Source organism: Strigops habroptila, chromosome 9, assembly GCF_004027225.2.
Source record: "Strigops habroptila isolate Jane chromosome 9, bStrHab1.2.pri, whole genome shotgun sequence".
In the NCBI taxonomy this organism is placed as follows: Eukaryota; Metazoa; Chordata; class Aves; order Psittaciformes; family Psittacidae; genus Strigops; species Strigops habroptila.
The window spans coordinates 29301736-29319901 of record NC_044285.2 but is presented as its reverse complement, the minus strand read 5'-3'; the positions used below and the strand labels follow the sequence as shown (position 1 = coordinate 29319901).

Here is an 18166-nt window from a genome sequence, read left to right as displayed (position 1 = left end):
TTCCTATTTTCTTTCCAGAGAGTTTGAAGCAAGCAGAGGTGATACTTAGAACCAGCCTTGGAATATCAGCCAAGCGGAAATTTCACACGCAGCATGCCTTTCTTGACTGGGATTAATAACTATGTGCCAACCATTTTACTGGAGTAATCAATCACAAAAAATGCATTTAAAATCAGTGGGTACAAAAGGTTAAGCTTTGGGTCATGCAGAAACGAAGTAAAAGCCCTTCAAACCAGAAAAAGGAGAGAGTGTGACAAGAAGATGGGTCTGGTGTTTTGGGGTTTTTATTTGTTTGCTGCTGTTGTTTTCTATATTAATTTTAACTCAAACTTGAATAAGGCATAGCCAAGAAAGAACAATGCTCTGTCTGCCTTTCTGTGGCTTGAAAGTTAAATCTCTAATTGGTCCTAAAACATTTGAGCTGCACCTATTTCCCAAGCACTGTGGCCCTTTGAGATTTAGTAGAGCAGTGGGTGACAGAATAGTCAGAGCATATCTGGCCTCGCAGTTGTTGCCTTCTTGTTCAAGTGTTATTCCTTGGAGTGGGGAGAGCAAGTGCTGATAGGGCAGAGAACAAGGGAGAGGGGCCTCTGCTTCTTTTCAGTGCTATTGGCTGGTTTTGTTTTCTGGCATCTATGAGACTTGAGCTTTGGAGACTAGCCATCGAACATCCTGTTTTCACTGAATTTGTCTCTGTTCTTCCCAGTCTATTCCCTTTTCTTCTGGTTGCAGAGTTGCTCCAATAGCACCAAGGTAAGAATATGAAATGGCACTTCTTGGCTCATTTTTCACATGGGGATTATTATGTTTGAGCAAGAGGTATCTGGCATTCTCAGCAGGTAAAGGAAAGTTCAGCTGGGATCTCACAAATCACTGTGCTCTTTAGAGAGCCAGGCAACAGAGACCAATAATGTAACTCCAGATTTGCTGAGTGCTGAATTAGTCTACCCTGCTTAGAATCACACTGTGTGAATTCCTGTGCAGCAACTACTAAGCAATGCCTGTACACTTTAAGTCCTTATGCTCAATCCTACTCTCATTGAAGCCAGTGGAAGTTTTGGGGTGAAGCTGCAAGAAGCCTCGCATATGTTGGGATTGGAAAGGACAGCAGATGGGCAGTAATTCTCTCGTGCTGTGAGTGCGTGACCAAGCTGCAGCTTCCAGCCTTTTCTGATAAAGCTGAATGAGGTGCTGGATGAAGTTCTTTGCTCCTGAGAGTCCCTCCCTGATGCAGGGCTTGTTTCCCTGCTGGTCCTGCATGGAAAGATTTGTTGCAGAAGTGATCTGTGACTCCCATGCTCAGCACTTTCTGCAAAAAAGAGAGGAGGGACAACTGGAATTTCTGTGTACATGGTCTCAGCACACTTAGCAGCCATCTCTGGGTAAGAGAGTCTAAGCAGGAAAGATGCACAGGCTTGCTCAGTTGTAAGAAGAGAAGGGCAAGAACTAGAAATGCAGGGCATAAGAGAAAGTTGAATGGAAATGTGTAGGAATGGAGGAGGGGAAAAGGAGAGCTACAGACAATCAGAAGTGAATACCTGTGGGTGAAAGGCAGCCCTAGATACGTTCATAACAACATCCTGCCCCTGTTCTGTACCTCTCCTACATGCTCCTCAGGCTGCAGAGATCCTTGGTTTCTCTCCCTTCTTACAATAATGTTGATAAAGCAGGGTTTGAGTTTCTCCCAGGTATGTTGGATTTTGAAGAGTAGAATAGGGGATGTATTACAGGAAATAAGCAACTGAACATGCTTCCCAATGCCAAAGGCCGTGGCAGCAGGTTCTGGTGCTATTCTGAGATGTCAGCCAGCCCTGAAAGAGAGGGCAGTATGTTGTTCTGCATTTCTATCTAGTCCTGGAATACTGCATATAGATTCCAGGTAAGGAGCAGCTTCCTGCAGAGGGAAAGGTTATTTGGCTCAGTGGGACTCTGTATAGGGATGACTTAAGGAAAAACCTTTACCTCAAATGAGTTTATTGCAAGATTGTCTACAGTATATGAACCAAATGTGGCAAAAGAGACTCTGGAGTGTGTGCTCTGTCCCCATGGGGAAAAGATGGGACAGAGAGCAATGAAAACCAGATGTCTGTCATTTTGTTCGATGCATCTCCTGAAAAGTGCTCAGATCATATGGACATGGAGTAGAGTCTAGGAACAGGCACTGAACTTGATGGGAAATGGCCAAGTGCCTTTCTCCCTGTAGGAGATGCAGGTGTCAAGTACAAAATGTGCTTTAAAAGCACTGGAATGAGGTACCCTGGAAAACCTTCCTGCTCCAAAGTTTGCTTTACTTCTTTTAATTTGTGTTCTTCTCTTTTTGACTGAAGATAAACAAGAGCCTATGAGGACTTGTGCCTCCCTCCTCCCTCACACATGGAAGGCTTCAAGGAAAAAATCATCCTGAATATTGGGGGAGTCAGATATGAGACATACAGCAGCACCCTTCGGACCTTCCCAGGGACAAAGCTGTGCAGCCTCACAGAGCCCCATGCCTCAAGCATCTACGACTATGATCCCATCACCAAAGAGTTCTTTTTTGATAGGAGTGCTGAGATTTTCAGCTACGTGTTGAACTATTACAGGACGAAACATTTCCACTGTCCCATTGATACCTGTAGGTCAGTCTTGGAAGAAGAGCTGGCTTTCTGGGAAATCAATGAGGCACAGCTAGCATCCTGCTGCTGGCTGAAGCTGAATAACAGAGAGGTGCAGCCAGAGGAATTTAACATTTTGGATGAAAATGAACAGACTGATGACCAGTGCCTCATAGTCCAGACAGAAAGAAGGGATTTGAGCTGGCGATCCAGATGGCAGCCAAAGATTTGGTCTATGTTTGAAAAACCCTTTTCCTCTTTCAGTGCTAAGGTAATACTATATGCGGTGATGGACACAGCATGTGTCCTTTGGGATTACTGGAACGGGTCCATGAAAAATGCTAATGGGTTCATAGCTTTGATAAATATGCTTTGAGTCCCAGATTAAAAAAAAGAAAATAAAATTCTCTCTTCTCATTAACAGACACCTCCTTCTTCTTCTCTCCTCCTCTTGTCCCTGCTCTCTGTACAAAATGCATGCCCCATGCCTCTTTAAAATGTCAGGCATGTAGAGCAATAAATGCAAGTCAGAGGCTGCAGAGGATGTTTTCTGTGCTGCTGGTGGTTCTGGAGCCAACATTTTGTGCTGAAGAGGCCACAGTGTGAGTCTGTCCGCATTACTCCAGCTGTTGGATATTTCCTTTCTTTACAAACTCTGATATATGTGTTCAGGTGGTTTTTTCTTCGACTCCAATCTTCTCTATTATTTTTCCAGTCTGGAAGAAGAAAATGTGCACCCTGTGAGCAAAACAATGGTGATTTGAGAAAGATGAGTCTGGGATTGTACTGTGCCTGTGGAAGTGATGCTGGGGTTGTGGTGGGGCAGTGAGGGTATGGGATACTTTGTTGAACTAATTGCATGTGTGCCCTTTCCTCCCTCTGCAGTGCTTGGCTTTTGTTTCTCTGCTGTTCATCGTTGGAATTGTCATCATATTCTGTGAGGAGACCAAGGCACAGTTTGAGTTCTTTACTGCTAACTTCACCTCTGTTGGCTATTCTGAGGTCTCCCACAATGACCGTGAACCCTATTACCACCAGGCTGCCTACTTGCTTCATCTGGAGCTTTTCTGTGTCCTCTGGTTTACTTTTGAGTTCTCTGTGCGATTTTGTTTCTGCCCAGACAAGAAGCTGTTCTTCCAAAATCCCCTGAATGTCGTTGACTTCCTCTCCCTCTTCCCAGTTTATATTGAACTCTTTGTGGCTGGGCAGATTCAGAGAGTGCCAAGCCTGGGGCTTTGGTTGGGCTTTGTTCGAGTTATCTATCTCCTCAAACTCCTGAAGATATCCAAGTTGATAGAAACGCCACTGATCCTCAGGGTTCTGTGCTACACCCTCAAGTCTATCCTCAGAGAGATTTGCATCCTGCTGATGATTTTGGCTTTTGAGACCCTCTTCTTTGGCTCTCTCTTTTTCTACGGGGAGTTGCTGGGTAGCCATCCCTCCTACACAGGGGAGCTGCACTTCACTGACATTCTTGTTTGCTTCTGGTGGGCTTTGATCACACTCACTACAGTTGGCTATGGAGATATTATCCCTCTCACCACAGCTGGCCAAGTGACGGCAGCCTTAGCGGCGGTATTTGGCATGTTAACTATTATCATCCCCATACCCATTTTCCTGGTGAAGTTTAAAAACTATTATGACATTGCTATCTTCAAACAGAAGCTGAAAACGAGCAAGAAACATTAACACTTCAGAACCTCTGTTCCCCTTTTGCCTTTAGCAATAAACCTTCAGCATGGTATATTCCCTTTGGTGGGCAGGGAGTGCAAATAGTTTATACTGCATTTACTTGCTGCCTTAGCGTGTTTCAAACTATTGGTGAGGCCTAATGTTGCAGTACTTGGTACACAACTGATCAGACCTGTCAAATCCCACAGGTCTTTCCCACATTGTACCTCAGGCCGTGCTCTTTTACATGTCACAGTTTCTTTCTCTCATCTAGCTGTTCAGGGACAGGCCTGTGACCATGAATCATAGAATGGTTAGAGTTGGAAGGGACCTTAAGATCATCTAGTTCCAACCCCCCTGATGCTACATTATAGCAGCATTCTATGATTCCATAGCCTGAATGTGCACCATATGGCCCAATTCCATGACCTGGGGCCACAGCATATTCCCTCAGCTGCCATACTACCAATGATATGCCCTCCATCAACAGACCATAATCTCATTTTGCATGCTGGGAAAGAAGATCTATGCACTGCCCTGCCCTGACAGTGAGGAGGAAGCAATTTTAAGTTGTATTTTTTAGCAGAGTTCTGTTTCCTCACTTTACCAAACCAAGCCACTACATCTGAGTTGCCTGGCTCACACACAGGCAGAAAGACGGCAACAGAATGCTCTGTGGTCCTGAGAGCCAGCACTGTTTAATAACCTACATTGTGGGCTCACAGGAATTGCTGTGGCATTTGGGTAGCAGCAAGGGAGCCCTCCGGCAGCAAATCCTTCCTGGCTCTGCTGAAATCAATAGCAACCTTTCCTTGGCCTCAGTGAGATTAAAATTTCATTGGACACTTCCACTGGATTGACACATTTCAACAGTTCTTGATTTTTATGTAAAAAAGGTCACTGAGTTATTAGCCAAAATATTCATGTTTTTTGCTCTTCAAAAGGAAGATTGTAATCTACAGTACTTACTATAGATGTAATGTAATTTACTTTCTTAAAGCATAGATATAAACTTGGAACATTTATCTTTTAACTGGATAGTCTTGATTGTTACCTATGTTTATTTTGGAAATAACAAATATTGTTGAGGTATGAGAACAAACCACATCCCATTGTTTCTATAGCAGGATGATGCGCTAAGGGTTTTTTGTTTAGTAAGTAAAAAATTCTGTATACAATAACATTTCTGTATTTAAATTTCATTGAGGTTGTATTTTAATTGCAATTTTGATTTTATCTGTCACTATGATTTTTCTGTTCAGGATAGCATTTTGAGGATGTTTTATTGAAATGCTAGGTAATTTAGCTCTATTCCAATGCAATTACAATGAATTTAGGTTTTGTCTAAAGAGAAAGAAAAACCACAACAAACATTTCAGGCACAAGGCATATGAGAAGCTGGAAACAGCCTGGCAGTGGAAGAAAAGTCTAGGTGTTCTCCTGCACCCACCTTGGCTATGCAGAGAGTGGAAGGGGTGAGGAGGGTAAAGCCACGCATGCTGGTGCGTAAGAATTTTTGTTCATTATATTAAAGTGGTGCTATGTTTTCTGTGGATGTATATAGTTTTCTTGAAAATTCATATTAGTTGCAACAGTTCAACAGAGATTTACCAGGTCTGTCCTCTAGTTTTCCCCAGTCCAGGAAAGGTCCACAATAGAATCATAGGCCATGAGCCCATTTTAAGCATCCAAGTCAAAGCCACTGGAATAGTTACATCTTGCTGGCTGCAAAGTTAGGAGGTGTTCAGAGCTTATTGCTGTGTTTAGCCAGCTCTGGTGCTGTAAACCCATTTTTCAGCAGATGCTTCATAGGAGACAGATTTTCTGCAATTGAGAGCAGCCTTCACTGCTGCCCCCAGAAGAAGGTGCTCTTTAAATGCACATGGCAGTCCCATTGCTGAGCAGGAAGAATGATTTGAACATCAGAAGAGGGTGTTACGCTGCTCTCTGTAGCAAGACTCTGTTTAGACCTAAATGTACACTTGCTAAGCCCTACTGTGCTGGAGCAGGGGGATGAAGAGGTCATGCTCCCAGCTGAAGGTAAGCACAAGGATAAAACAAACCCTAAAGCACAAGCTCATCTGCCACCAGCTCAGCACAGCAAACGTAGCCTTTGATGAGGAGTCATGAAGCTAGAAATCATGGAATCATAGAATATCTCAAGTTGGAAGGGACATATAAGGATCACTGAGTATAGCTCCCTGTTCCTCACAGTACTACCTAGAACTAAATCATACGACAAAGAGCACTTTTGATTTCTTTCATGAAAATATCAGTAAAAAGAACACATTCCTGCAAAACAGTTTAGGATTTCCCAGCATAAAATTCTCTTGTGCATGCTGACCAGTGCTGCTAACTTGTGCTGACCTCCGAATCAGCATGGAATAGACACAGCTCCTGCTCCTTTCATGTTCCCAGTGCTCCCCAGTGTGGAAGGATGAGGAGTTGCTTGTGACTGGCAAACACCAACACAGCTTCACACAGTGCAAAAGCGATGGGGAAAAGAGGCCTGTTCTCGGCAACATGGCTTTGCCAAAGCATTTGAAAGTCCCTTCCCATCTCTAGACCATGCTTCTCTCTCTTGTGGAGCCTCTTAGCTCCTCTTCCCAAGCAAGAGAAGCACTGTGAGGAGTTGTGCTTTGTGAGCAAGACGGGAAAAGCATTGCTGCCTGCTGGTGTAATCCACCATAAGAACAGTTTGTGGGACAATTCCTGATGACTCCAGCACAGCCCAACAAAGGAAAGCATGGAGGCTTATCCATGCTTATGACATGCTCCTTTGGCCCTGCTGGGGAGCTGGTAACTGTAGCCTTTGATCAGCTTTCAATCTTTTTTGCAGTGCTTGAATGGGAGTAGAGTCAGGTCTCAGGCCACAGGTGATCTAAGGGTAGATGAGAGCAATGGCATGGGGAGGGATTGTGTTGGGCTCCCAGACATGGGTTTTAGGTAGGTAGTTCCCTTAACCAGCCATGCTATGTGCTTTGTGCTTAAAAGTCACTATCTTCCCAGGTTGCCACGTTCACCCCCCATGCTTGTTTTCTTATCCTACGTCAAAACTCTTTGAATGAAATAGATGTTAGTTCCCACTTGCTTCCCAGGTCGTGACAGCCTGAAGGCAGTTAAAAGTTCACTGTTCCTGTCCCTTTCTTCTGAGTCTTTTTCTTAATATTGCCTACACTTCATGGGCTGGATTTCCAGCAATTTTGGCCATGTTAGCTCCACAGCATCCCCAAATACTCCTAAGCATGTGCTTGCTGTTGTCGTTGGGGTTCTGACAACTCTGTGCTCCCTGGGCTTTGAGCATGGTAGTTATTGGACCCAACCTACCCGAGGCTGGGATGAAGAAGCCGTAAGTCCCTTGCAAGAAATCTCTTGGTTCAAGTATTTCATTATGGGAAGGCCCAAACCCCATCCACTGCTTCTCTCTTCCCCTACAAAGGCTATTACAGACATGGATTCTGTCCACAGAAGGTGTAGGATGGCAGAATTACTGTACCCATGAAATGGATGAGAGGGGTCGCTGGCACAACTCAGTTCAGAGAAACAAGCCATGTTCTCAGCTAACCTGAATTGTGCCAGCACCATGACTGGTGAGAGCTTGTTGTGCCACTGGGGGCAGTGACTTTCCTAGGCCCTCAGGGTATGGAAAATTTAGGGTCTGGTGCAGCACACTCCCACAGCCATTCAGCCTGCATCTGCACAGGGCATCTGCACAGCCTGTCTGTGGGCAGGGTGACTCAGCAGCAAAGAGAAATTCAGTTACAGATGGTGAAGTCAGCGTCTGGTGAAGCCCCAGCTCTGACTCACAGAAAGCAAATGCATTTGACATATGCGGGAAATGAATGAAAGTTCCCAAATCTGGATGTTTCTTAGGACTCAAGAACAAGTACCCAAAAGAGATACACTGACTCTCAGATAGTCATGCTATTAAACTTTTGCCCACTGAAGTACTAGTGCCCCTTCCAGATATTTCTGCCTTTCTGTGTTTCTGTGCATTTGTAGCACTACTTTCCTGGACATACTCAGATTTGACGTTGTTTTACTTGTCTGAAAACGTTTTTATTCAGGTCCCACAAAGTCTGCAAAGAAGTGATGGAAAATTCTTGGTAACTGAATGATGGGAGTGTGTGTGCGTGTATGGGAGGGCTTACCCACTTGCTATGGCCAGGCAGCTTGTAACCACTCTGATGCTACCACATCTTGAACAAACCCATTTTCAGCTTAAAGGTTGTGCCTGAAAAAACAGCTGCTTGTGGAAAGGCTAAATCCCTCCTACCTAACACTGAGCATCCTTCTTTCAGCCTATCCCTGCCTGCAGAGGAGCAGTGGAGGAAAACTGGTGACTCTTTCCCACAATTCCCCACCAAAGGCCTTACTTGGAGGCACCCTTCCTCCCGGCTGCCAAACTGCAGAAGTCATTCTCCAGCAAGGCCACCTTTGTCACTATTTAAGAAGCAGGCATGGATGATGTAGTGAGGTTGACTTCAATTTACTGTTTGCATGGGTTTCTTTGAAACAAATCTCCATCCCACCATTTATTTTGGAGCAAAATATGAAGCGAATATCCCTCCCTCACCCCAGCCTTGCATGGAGTTATCCTCTGTGTTAGCAGGATTAAGAGTCATATCCATATCTATTCTTGGCAGCCAGTATGGTTTTGTAGCGTAGATCATGCTGTAGTTTCAGGCTATTGCTTTCTGTCTGTTAAAAACCGTGTGACAGAGCACAAGTCTCTCACATCGCTGCCTTGGAGGCATATGTAATAATAATAATAATTAGGGTGCATGAGACTCTTGATTTTTAAACTGCTCCCTCAAGCTCAGCTAATTAGTCTACACCACTTCCAGTGGGTAAACCCCTACAATTTGTCTTTGAGATTATTAAAAGGAAGAAATCCTCAACCCCTCATTCAGCAAAACATTTGAGATTGTGCTTCATTTTAAGCATGTCTGGGAGTGAACTATGTGTTTAAGTGGGCATAAGATCACAGCTACCTGCTAGGGGCAAAATCTTCCTATTTATTCTGGACCAGAATATACCCATGCTGGAGGATGAATGTGTGAGCATTGCTGGGATGGTCTTTCCCTCACGGCCCTGATCAGCCGCCTCAGGTAATAATACTGAGGACATAGCACCAACAGCTTTAACGCAATTTGTATCAGCTAGTCACTGGCCACAGAGAAGTATCTGAGTAACCTAAAATGTGAAGTCACATCTTCATGGTTCCTGTTCCTTCTGCTAACTGCTGTAAATGGCACTTTACACACACAAATGCAGGGTCTAAGTGCCTCTGTATTTTTTTCTGCTCTTGAGCTTTATGAACTGGGGATCTGCAATTTCTAAATGCGCTGAACAGAGCCATGGTGCTCTGAGAAAGACTTCCTGCATGCTACTAGTTTTGCAGAGTGACTGCCACAGACTTTTTGCTCTTCCATTTGGGAGATTTCGTGGTGTGATTTAAAGCTGACAGTGTTGCTGGTGTTGCATGAATGGAGAGAAATAGACAACAGAAATAAAGTTATTTTATTTCCTACTCTCTCCCTTCCTTCCCTGGTCATGTCTGGGCTTGGCAGGATGAGACGAGAGGAGCAGGGAGATGCAGCAGAAAAGGGAAGGACACAGTTGCATCAGCCAAGCTTTTATTACCTCCATCAGCTGGGACAAGTGTGGCCTCATTCTCTGCCTTTGTTTCTATCAGCTCTGCCTGAGGCTCGGTTGGCACTTAGAGTCTCAGCGAGGATAAACAAATGTACCACTTTATTATCCAGCATTTTTTCAGCTCCAAGTATGTATCATTTGGCTGAGGATGATTCATGCCAAGGTGAAGATGGTCAATGCTTTCACTGGACAGGGGATGAGAGATGGACACTTGTCTTCTGGACACTTCCTTACATCTTTCTGCTTCCCTCCAGTATTAGCAAGCTGGAAAGGACAAGAATATCTAACACTCATGCTGTGCATCCCTGGTCCAAGCAGTGCACTAAACCCAGCCCAACCCCAGAAACTTCATTCCCCTCTGACTGAAACCTGATGTTGTCCTCAAATTGTGGCACAGCCTTTGGGTGAAATTCACTTCCATCCTTCCTCTGCCACAAGCCCTGACAATATGCCCTCCTCCTCCTTTGGGTCCGTAAGCCTGTGCCATATATTTTCAGCTGTTCAGGGAAGTTCAGAAGTAAAACTCTGCCGGGGAGATCTGTGACTCAGCTGTGCTAGGGAGGGGAGAGTTTCTTTTTCATGTCAGCAGCTTGGAGAGGTACATCCTCTAGTGTCTCAGCAGGCCAAGTGTCTGGGCTGCTGTTCTAACCCAGTGTGCACAGAGCCAGTGGAGCGGGGGTGTTGTACTCTGTGTGAGTGATATGAGGGGAAGGGGAATCATCCTTTTAAAATCATCCTTTTCTGTCTCCCTCCCCCACTTTCCTTCTTCCTCCTTCAGTGTTGTCACCTTGTAGTATTTTAATCGGAGGAAGCAGATATATCAAGGAAGTCAATGGCAGGGGCGAGGTGGGCGGGGAGGACGGAGAGGAAAAGGAGGAAAATCACATCACAACCCAGTCTGCCAGTGTAAACACTTGATGATTTCCTGTTATTGTAGCCTAAAATGTACCATGACATCATTGCGGGCCTCCCAGAATCACCCAGAAGGAGGAAAAGCCAGCATTCCCAGCCCGCCCCCAGTGTGAATCCAGGGGATTCAGAACCCTATAAGGCAGTGAAGCTTTGCAAGCAGCAAAGATAGAGTTTTGAAAGCTTTCTTGTTCTTGGCAGTGTGGAAATTTCACAAGCAGGAAAAAGTGCTTTTACTTTTCCTAAAGGGGAACCGTTTATGCCTCGTGAAATACTGATGCTTTGAACCATGGTTACTTTAGAAGCAGAGCTGAAATATAAGAAACACTCTTAGCTGGGGCAAGCACAGGGGAGCCCCTCACCAAAATCATGTCAGTTCCTCACCAAAATCATGTCAGTCCATCGTTCCCAGGCATCCACGTTTTCATAGCACTCACTTTTATTCCAAATCACTCTACAAGCAAGGTAGTTAAGTCAAAAGCTGTGGATTATATAAAACAGTCCAATATGGAATTAGTTGATAATTTTGAAGGTGAAGCCACCCCTCAATATAGCAGAGATTGCCAGTGAAATGTTTGTTTTCCTGAGCCTGGATACATGGACTATCCTGGAATTTGGTTCAACAGGTCAGATTTGTGTCTCAGTTACAGTTAATCCTGAATCACTGCACTCAGTCTGCAGCCCCATAAGGAAGAACAGAATCAGGTTTATAGAGATGGGCTCTGCTGTGACTTTTGTGAGGGATGATAACTGGGCTGATTCCACACCACACCCTTCAGCTACAGTCTCTTTGGGCAGATTTCCAGATAGACACAGAGGGACATCTGCAGAATTCGTTTTTCCCTAAGCAAGGTAACAAACTTCATAAATACATAAATACATTCATACAGTGCTCTGTTTGTAATCGTTTGCACCTATAACCTCCCCTGCACACCTGTCAACTGCTTGGCAAACATCAGGAATTACAGAGTGGCTTTTTCTTCTTGAAACAGGAGACATTAGTGTTTTCACGTTATATGTAAGGAAACCGAAGCACTGAGATTAAATGAACCACTACTTTACAGAATAGGATGTATTCTCTTAATGTGGTTTTAAACCAATCCCATACCTCCAAATAGTTTCAGGAAATTAGATTGGTCTTACCATTAAGTAAATTTGAAAAGTCCAAAATAGATCATGAGGAACAACCCGCTTTGGTATTCCAGGAAGTCCAAGTGAGAGTAGTAACAACAAAACATATACATCACTGTTATTTTTTGCCCAGTGAGCTGCAAGACTATTCTGTTTCTTTTTAGTGTTAATCCCAACTGTAATCCCAAACTCTATTTACTAGTATCATTCTTCTCTAGTTGCTCCCCTTGATCTATTTCTGAATAGGAGAACCAAGCCCTTAAATTCTTCACCACGCTGAGCTCTTTGCAAAGCTAGGTAGATGAGTGATTATCACTCACTAAGTAGTTTGCTCCTGACTCCCGATGCTGCACGGTGCAGCACTGGGAACTGCAGTGAACTGAAATTAATGCACAAATATTAATGCATGCAGTGAACTCAAGGGCTGGGTTCTGGTGACACCATCAGGAACCTGCATATTTCTGCCAGGCTCTGCTGTGAGCAAGGCGCCAGGAGAGCAAATTGCCCAGATAGCACTGGGATAGCTGGGGAGTGTCGAGGACTTGAATTAACTTCTATTCTTCTGTATCTAACCAGAGTGCTGAGGTTATCAGGTGGGCTTGGCAATGGAGGGGAGGAGAGGAGTTCCTTCTTCTAAGCACTGAATTGGCCGGACCTGGTGTGCAATTATTCCATCTCTGGGATTTTTGCTGAGTCATATGAAAGTACATGGCCTGCAAAATGTCAGGGGAGGCAGCAGCAGGGCTGCTGGTGATGGATGATGACAGTTCTGGTGGGAGGAGCTGTGGAGTTTTGTGTGGTATGAATGTTCATCTAAGATGCTGTCCTGTGTGTTTCTAGGATATTGATCCTTGTTTGTGCAGGAGGAAGTTTGGGCCATGTGCTGAATCTCTCATTTCATTCCCACAGCACAGGAATGACTTGCCCGCACATGGCTGTGTTTTACTCTGTACTTACCCACTGCGGGCTTCAGTTCTCTGCAGGGCAGGATAGTGTTGTGTGATTTTTGACACAGCCCTTTGATGCTTTGATCCCATTTCAGTTTTATGGCATGATGTGATGCCATGTTTCCTGGGTATGACAAAGACAAAAATGGCACAGTACTGTGATGTAGTACGATTGGGGTTTATGAGAATACTTCATCCCTTTTGACAAATATGAAGTGGTGTACAGAGAAGATTAGTAAAGATGACAAAGTAAAAATAATAGCAGTTTAGGTTATGATGATGAGTTTGGGAGAGTAGCAAAGCGTGCTTGATTCTCACTGGTTTGTACAGGGTTATCTCTGCTTATAGCAAGGGTGAATCATCCTGGAAAGTTTGATTCCATTTATCATGGAAAGCTAGGCAAAAAACAAAATGGAAGAAAATTTGTCCCATTTATTGTGGAAAGCTAGGAAAGAACAAAGTGGAGGAGAATCTGGAAGCCCAGTCATTCATCAGGGCAGTAAATCCAGCTTTAAGACTCTAAGTATCAGACCAGAAACACACTGGTCTGGTGAATCAAGGAGCCAGTCCAGAGGTGGCTCTTTCTTCTGGTTCAGATTTATTGGAAAAACATTGCTGAACTTGTTTGTCCCAGAAGATGGGTCACCTGTCCATGTCACCTGTCCTATAGATTCATGCCAGATCACATCTCTTTTCTGCTGAAGTGTGCTAGCATTAAAGTATGAAGTCAGCAAAACTCAAGATGACCCAGCTAACCTGGCAGAAATGTCCTTGCCTGCTCCACATGAAAAGTTTACTGTCAGTGATCCAGAACTGTGTGGATCCAGTATTAGCGTTCACAGAAACACAGCTTGTGTGAAAGGAAATCTTCTAAAAAGAAATAAATACCTTATTTGTGTTTTGTTGTTCTACTTCTTCTAAATACTGCAAAATGGAAACTGCATGAAAATGCAACTGGGTGGAAACTGGCACACTTTACAGGTATGGCTTGGCAAAGCAGAAAGTACTGGATAGTATTCAACCTGCTTTTTTCACAAAGGTGTAAGGCTCCGGGTGAAAGACCTTACCGCAGTGTTGCAGAGGTGCCTCAGTGACTGAGATATGGAAAGGACAGAAGGCTTCTTCAGACTGGTGCAGAGTTTGGATCAATACCCAGAGTGATGCTCAGCACCAGGACTGTACTACCATTCAGGGAGGACCATGTAGCTAACGATGAAGAAAGGGAATGTGGCTCTGAAAACAATGACTAAAAATCCATTTGACTGAATGTGACACAAATCAGAGGACTTAGACTGTGTTTAAGCTAGCCAATATGGCTTGGGTTGAACTCCTCCAGACAACGTTGTTAATCCTGGTTTGGCCTTATTAAAGGGCACAATAGGGAGCTACAAAACATTCTCAAGCTGTTTCATCATCTATCTGCTAACTTAGAAGGAGAAAAAAAAACCATCCAAAGGAGCATCCTGCCTAAGCTTGTTCTATAATTCCATACCTCTCTATTGTATATTCACTAAGAGAGTCCACTAGGCTGGGTTCTTGGGTCTCTGTTTTCCACGTGTGTTAGCAGGAACCAGGACACCTTCTCTGTATTTTGTTCTTAGTGAATGCCATTGAATGGTATCAGGGACAGTGAAAAAAAAAATCCCTTGATACTTGTGCAAGAAGAGACCCTTTGGATACTGTCTGTATGGGGCTGTACAGATCAGCACCTTTCTCTGGGTGAGCATGTTCATGTAATTGTGACTACCTGAATCCCCAGGGCACTCTGGATCTGGGTGTGTGAATGCCAGCAGGTAGCAAAATTCCAGCAGTGAGCTAACATCAGATCGATATGCCTGACCAAGGCCCTTTTCAGGAGACCCTGAAAAAAGATTCAGGTAATTTGAACGCATTGTGTCTGCACACATGGCCTTTTAGGTGCTCTGAAGTTAATAGATGAGATTATGTATCTGTCCAAGTGGACAGATGATACAAAATTAATGTCAGTGCCCAAGAAATGGACCTTGTGAAGTAACCTGAGAGAAACTCAGGGAAGGTGTTGGCTTTTTCAGCTTTGTAGTTTATTGGTGCATTTGCGTTTTGGCCTGCTGTGGACATGCAGAAGCCTGGGGCAGGGACTGAACAAGCTTGGCAGGGTGTGGTTGTGAGACTTATAAAGTAGGTTAGTCCATGTAGGTTTTGGAGGGGAGGGAAGGGGATGTCTGCTGCATTTTAACATTAACAAGCCAGGATGTGTGATGTATCATGTGGCACAGGAAGCTCTGGCTGCTCCCTCTGAAATACACCATTTCAATTAATTCAAAATCATCTGCACCTTCACGGAAAGGAGGAAAGGCCTGAGGGAAAAAGTTGTCTGTGGTAGTTTGTGGTGGATAAAGCAGCTTCCTAATTTCATTCTCTTTGAAGAAGGTGTCAGCAGCCTGCACATGTCTGCAAGTCAGTGCTTTTGTCTGCATGCGGGAGAGAAATGGGCCAGATTATCAAAGCCAAAGAAAGTCTTGGGAGATCAGCTGCTCAGCAGCTCAGAAAGGTAGGTGGGCACTATTTTTTGACATATTTGATATGTATCTAAGGAACAGGATCTTCTGGCCAGAAATAAAAGGTCCCAAAGGTCAGTCTCAAGACCTCCACACAAGGAGAGGTGTTTTCACATGGTGAGCGTTGCATTATTTTGACATCTCCTTGTCCTGTTGCACAATATTGACACCAGCCATAAGGCTGAGGTGAACTGAGAATCACTCATGCAGAAATGTGCAGTTAAAGTGACACCACATTGTCATCTCTGTTCTGAAATACAAAGAGCTGCTCAGCACTCGTCAGCCAACCTCCAGTAATCTATATCTGTTTTCTTCTTGCTGTCTTATGTCTTTTATTTCTCCAGAGAAACAGGGCTTTATATTCCCTATTTACCAACAGCAGCAGTGCTGGGGCAAAGGGAGTGGATCAGTGTCCTGCATCCAAGAGCTTGGACAAAGATCTGGAGCGTGAAGCCTCTTCTTGTGACTACTGACAGTCCTTGGCAGTGTTTCTAACGGTGCTTTTAACACTTTCCCACCATAAGATCCCCACATGCTCAGGGGATTCCCAAGGGCCTATTGGTTTGACTAGTAAGATATAAACTAGTTCTGAATAACGCAGATTCCCTGTCAATCACCCAGAATACTGACAGTATCAAATGAATCCTGGAAAGCTGAGTAATGCCATAATCTTTTTTTCCACCTTTGGCCCTTCGAGTGCATTGCAGCTGTTAATTAAGACCATCAGCATCCAGTAATTCAGCATTAACTGGGGAAACTGAGGCAAGAGAGAACAAACTGCAGTAATTCCTGAGCTTAAGGAGCCAGTCTTTCAAAGCAATACATTTTCTCAGAAAGAAGGCATCAGCCCAGGGGTGGGTTAATGAAATACAATGTGGTACAGTGATGTACTTCACCAGTTTTGCATGCTGCAGTGGGGCAATACGGGGTTTGTATTTTGTTCCAAGAAAGCTCAAGTTACCTATGCAGGCGGTATCTGACCCTGTGTTGGTTATAGTGGCTCTACTTGTATGTTTGTGTTGCTGAACTGAAATATTTACTGAATTGACATTGCCTGAAATCTTTACTATACTGACATTGTAAATATCAACATGAGGACACGCTGACCACTGATAGGAAGGAGTTTGCTTCTATGCAGTGCTATACTATGCTATTCTGTCCTACCTTACACCATCCTATTCCTATACTTCTGAAGTTTGTGAAAGCATTCATCTCCTACAAATGCATCAAGTAATAGGAATAATAGAAACTAGGAATAGACTTGGGATGGAGCATCTCTCCTATGAAAATAGGCTGAGAGAGCTGGGGTTGTTCAGCCTGGAGGAGTCACTGGGGAGACCATATAGCAGCCTTCCAGTACCTAAAGGAGCCCAAGCGAAAGCTGGAGAGGGACTTTTCACAAGGGCCTGTGGGGATAGAACAAGGGGGAATAGCTTTAAACTGACAGAGGGGAAATTCAGGTTAGATATTAGGAAGCTCTTTACTAGGAGGGTGGTGAGGCACTGGCACAGGTTGCCCAGAGAATTTGGATGCAGCTAGGAAACAAACTCCTTCTCTGGTTCTCCATGCTTTTCTAAACACGTAGGTGTGTTCCGTGACTTTGGAGGTCCTGCAATGAGCAAAATGAAGAGAAAGAAGAGAATACAAGCAAGAAGCAGGTTAAACTCATCCCAGAGAAGCGGGGGCCTGCTGACTGCTTTGGGTTAGGTGTTCACCTCCTGGCAGCAGAGGACAGCAAGGCAGTCTCTAGTAGTCCTCCTCAGAGCTCTTTGAGAGGCTGGTTGCTTCTCCCAACAGAGGGACAGAGGCTGAACCACGGGGCTCCACTGATACTGCCAGTAATTGGTGCTGTAGGAAATTGCTGTGCCCTCTGTTATCCCCACCACCCCTCAGAAAGGATGGTGCACTTTGAGCCCAGGGAAACTTGCTGACCTGTTAGGGAGCCTTGTGCTGTGATTCAGGGAAGAGCCAGCCTGACCCTGGCCCTGCTGTTTCTCTCTCATGCTCACAGAAAGCCAGAAGGCACATGCAGAGACATGCAAGTTCAGAATGCTGCGACTCAGCCCTGGGTCTGTTGGAAGGCCACCTCCCTCCCGGCTTCAGTGAGGACTTCTGATATCTGCTGTGCTCTTGAGGCACCATCCTTTTTCCTTAATGATTATTTTTAGCTACACTAGCCTTTCACTGACAGGGACTTTGGTATCTTGGTGGTTTGTGTGGTTTCTAAGAGAATTACCCAGAGAGCTTTTGTGTTTTCAAAGCACTGTACAAACATCAGTAAGCTAATCCTCCCTGCCCCCAGGGTTGCTGAGGATGGAGGTTTCTGGTGGGGGAAGGCTCCTGGGCTTGGGGATCTTCTCAAAACATGTTTTTGGGCTTGAAAAACTAGTTTTGACATTGCAGGCTTTTTTTTTTCCTTGTCCTCTTTTCTTAAAAACAAACAGAAATGGGTTAAGTGAGAGAAAAAAACCCCTGTAAGACAAAGAAAAATACAGTCATGGCTGTATTTTAAAAGTGAAGTCTGTTTAAAAGTGAAGTCTGTGTTTCCTGTGAAGATAGAAATGTCCTGAAACAGAACAGGCATAATTGGGACTGAGTGTCTTCCTCTCTGTGCCTGTGGCTGAAGACAGCCACTTCTGGGACAGAGAACAGCTGAGAACACAGTATGTATGTATATATCCATACGTCTACCTATCTATCTATTTATCTATCTATCTAT

The 18166-nt window shown here is 44.4% G+C and overlaps 1 protein-coding gene across 3 annotated transcripts; it reads left to right on the top strand.

Annotated features, from left to right (window-relative positions):
* Window positions 1-407: 407 nt before the first annotated feature.
* On the top strand, window positions 408-5820 carry LOC115612452 (potassium voltage-gated channel subfamily C member 1-like). Of its 3 annotated transcripts, XM_030496689.1 has the most exons (4): window positions 408-753; window positions 1731-1879; window positions 2328-2865; window positions 3480-5820. In XM_030496689.1, exons 3-4 carry the CDS (start codon window positions 2374-2376, stop codon window positions 4281-4283), a joined length of 1296 nt encoding a protein of 431 aa, XP_030352549.1. In that variant the 5' UTR covers window positions 408-753; window positions 1731-1879; window positions 2328-2373; the 3' UTR covers window positions 4284-5820. The 3 variants fall into 3 exon arrangements, with proteins under 3 accessions (XP_030352549.1, XP_030352548.1, XP_030352550.1); XM_030496688.1 differs by lacking the exon at window positions 1731-1879; XM_030496690.1 differs by lacking the exons at window positions 408-753; window positions 1731-1879 and adding an exon at window positions 1143-1382.
* The last annotated feature ends 12346 nt before the right edge of the window (window positions 5821-18166 follow it).

Coding starts and splice junctions, on each gene's coding strand:
- LOC115612452 (XM_030496688.1), top strand. CDS start 2,374: ATGGAAGGCTTCAAGGAAAAAATCATCCTGAATATTGGGGGAGTCAGA. Junction 2,866..3,479: donor TTTCCTCTTTCAGTGCTAAG/GTAATACTATAT, acceptor CTCCCTCTGCAG/TGCTTGGCTTTTGTTTCTCT.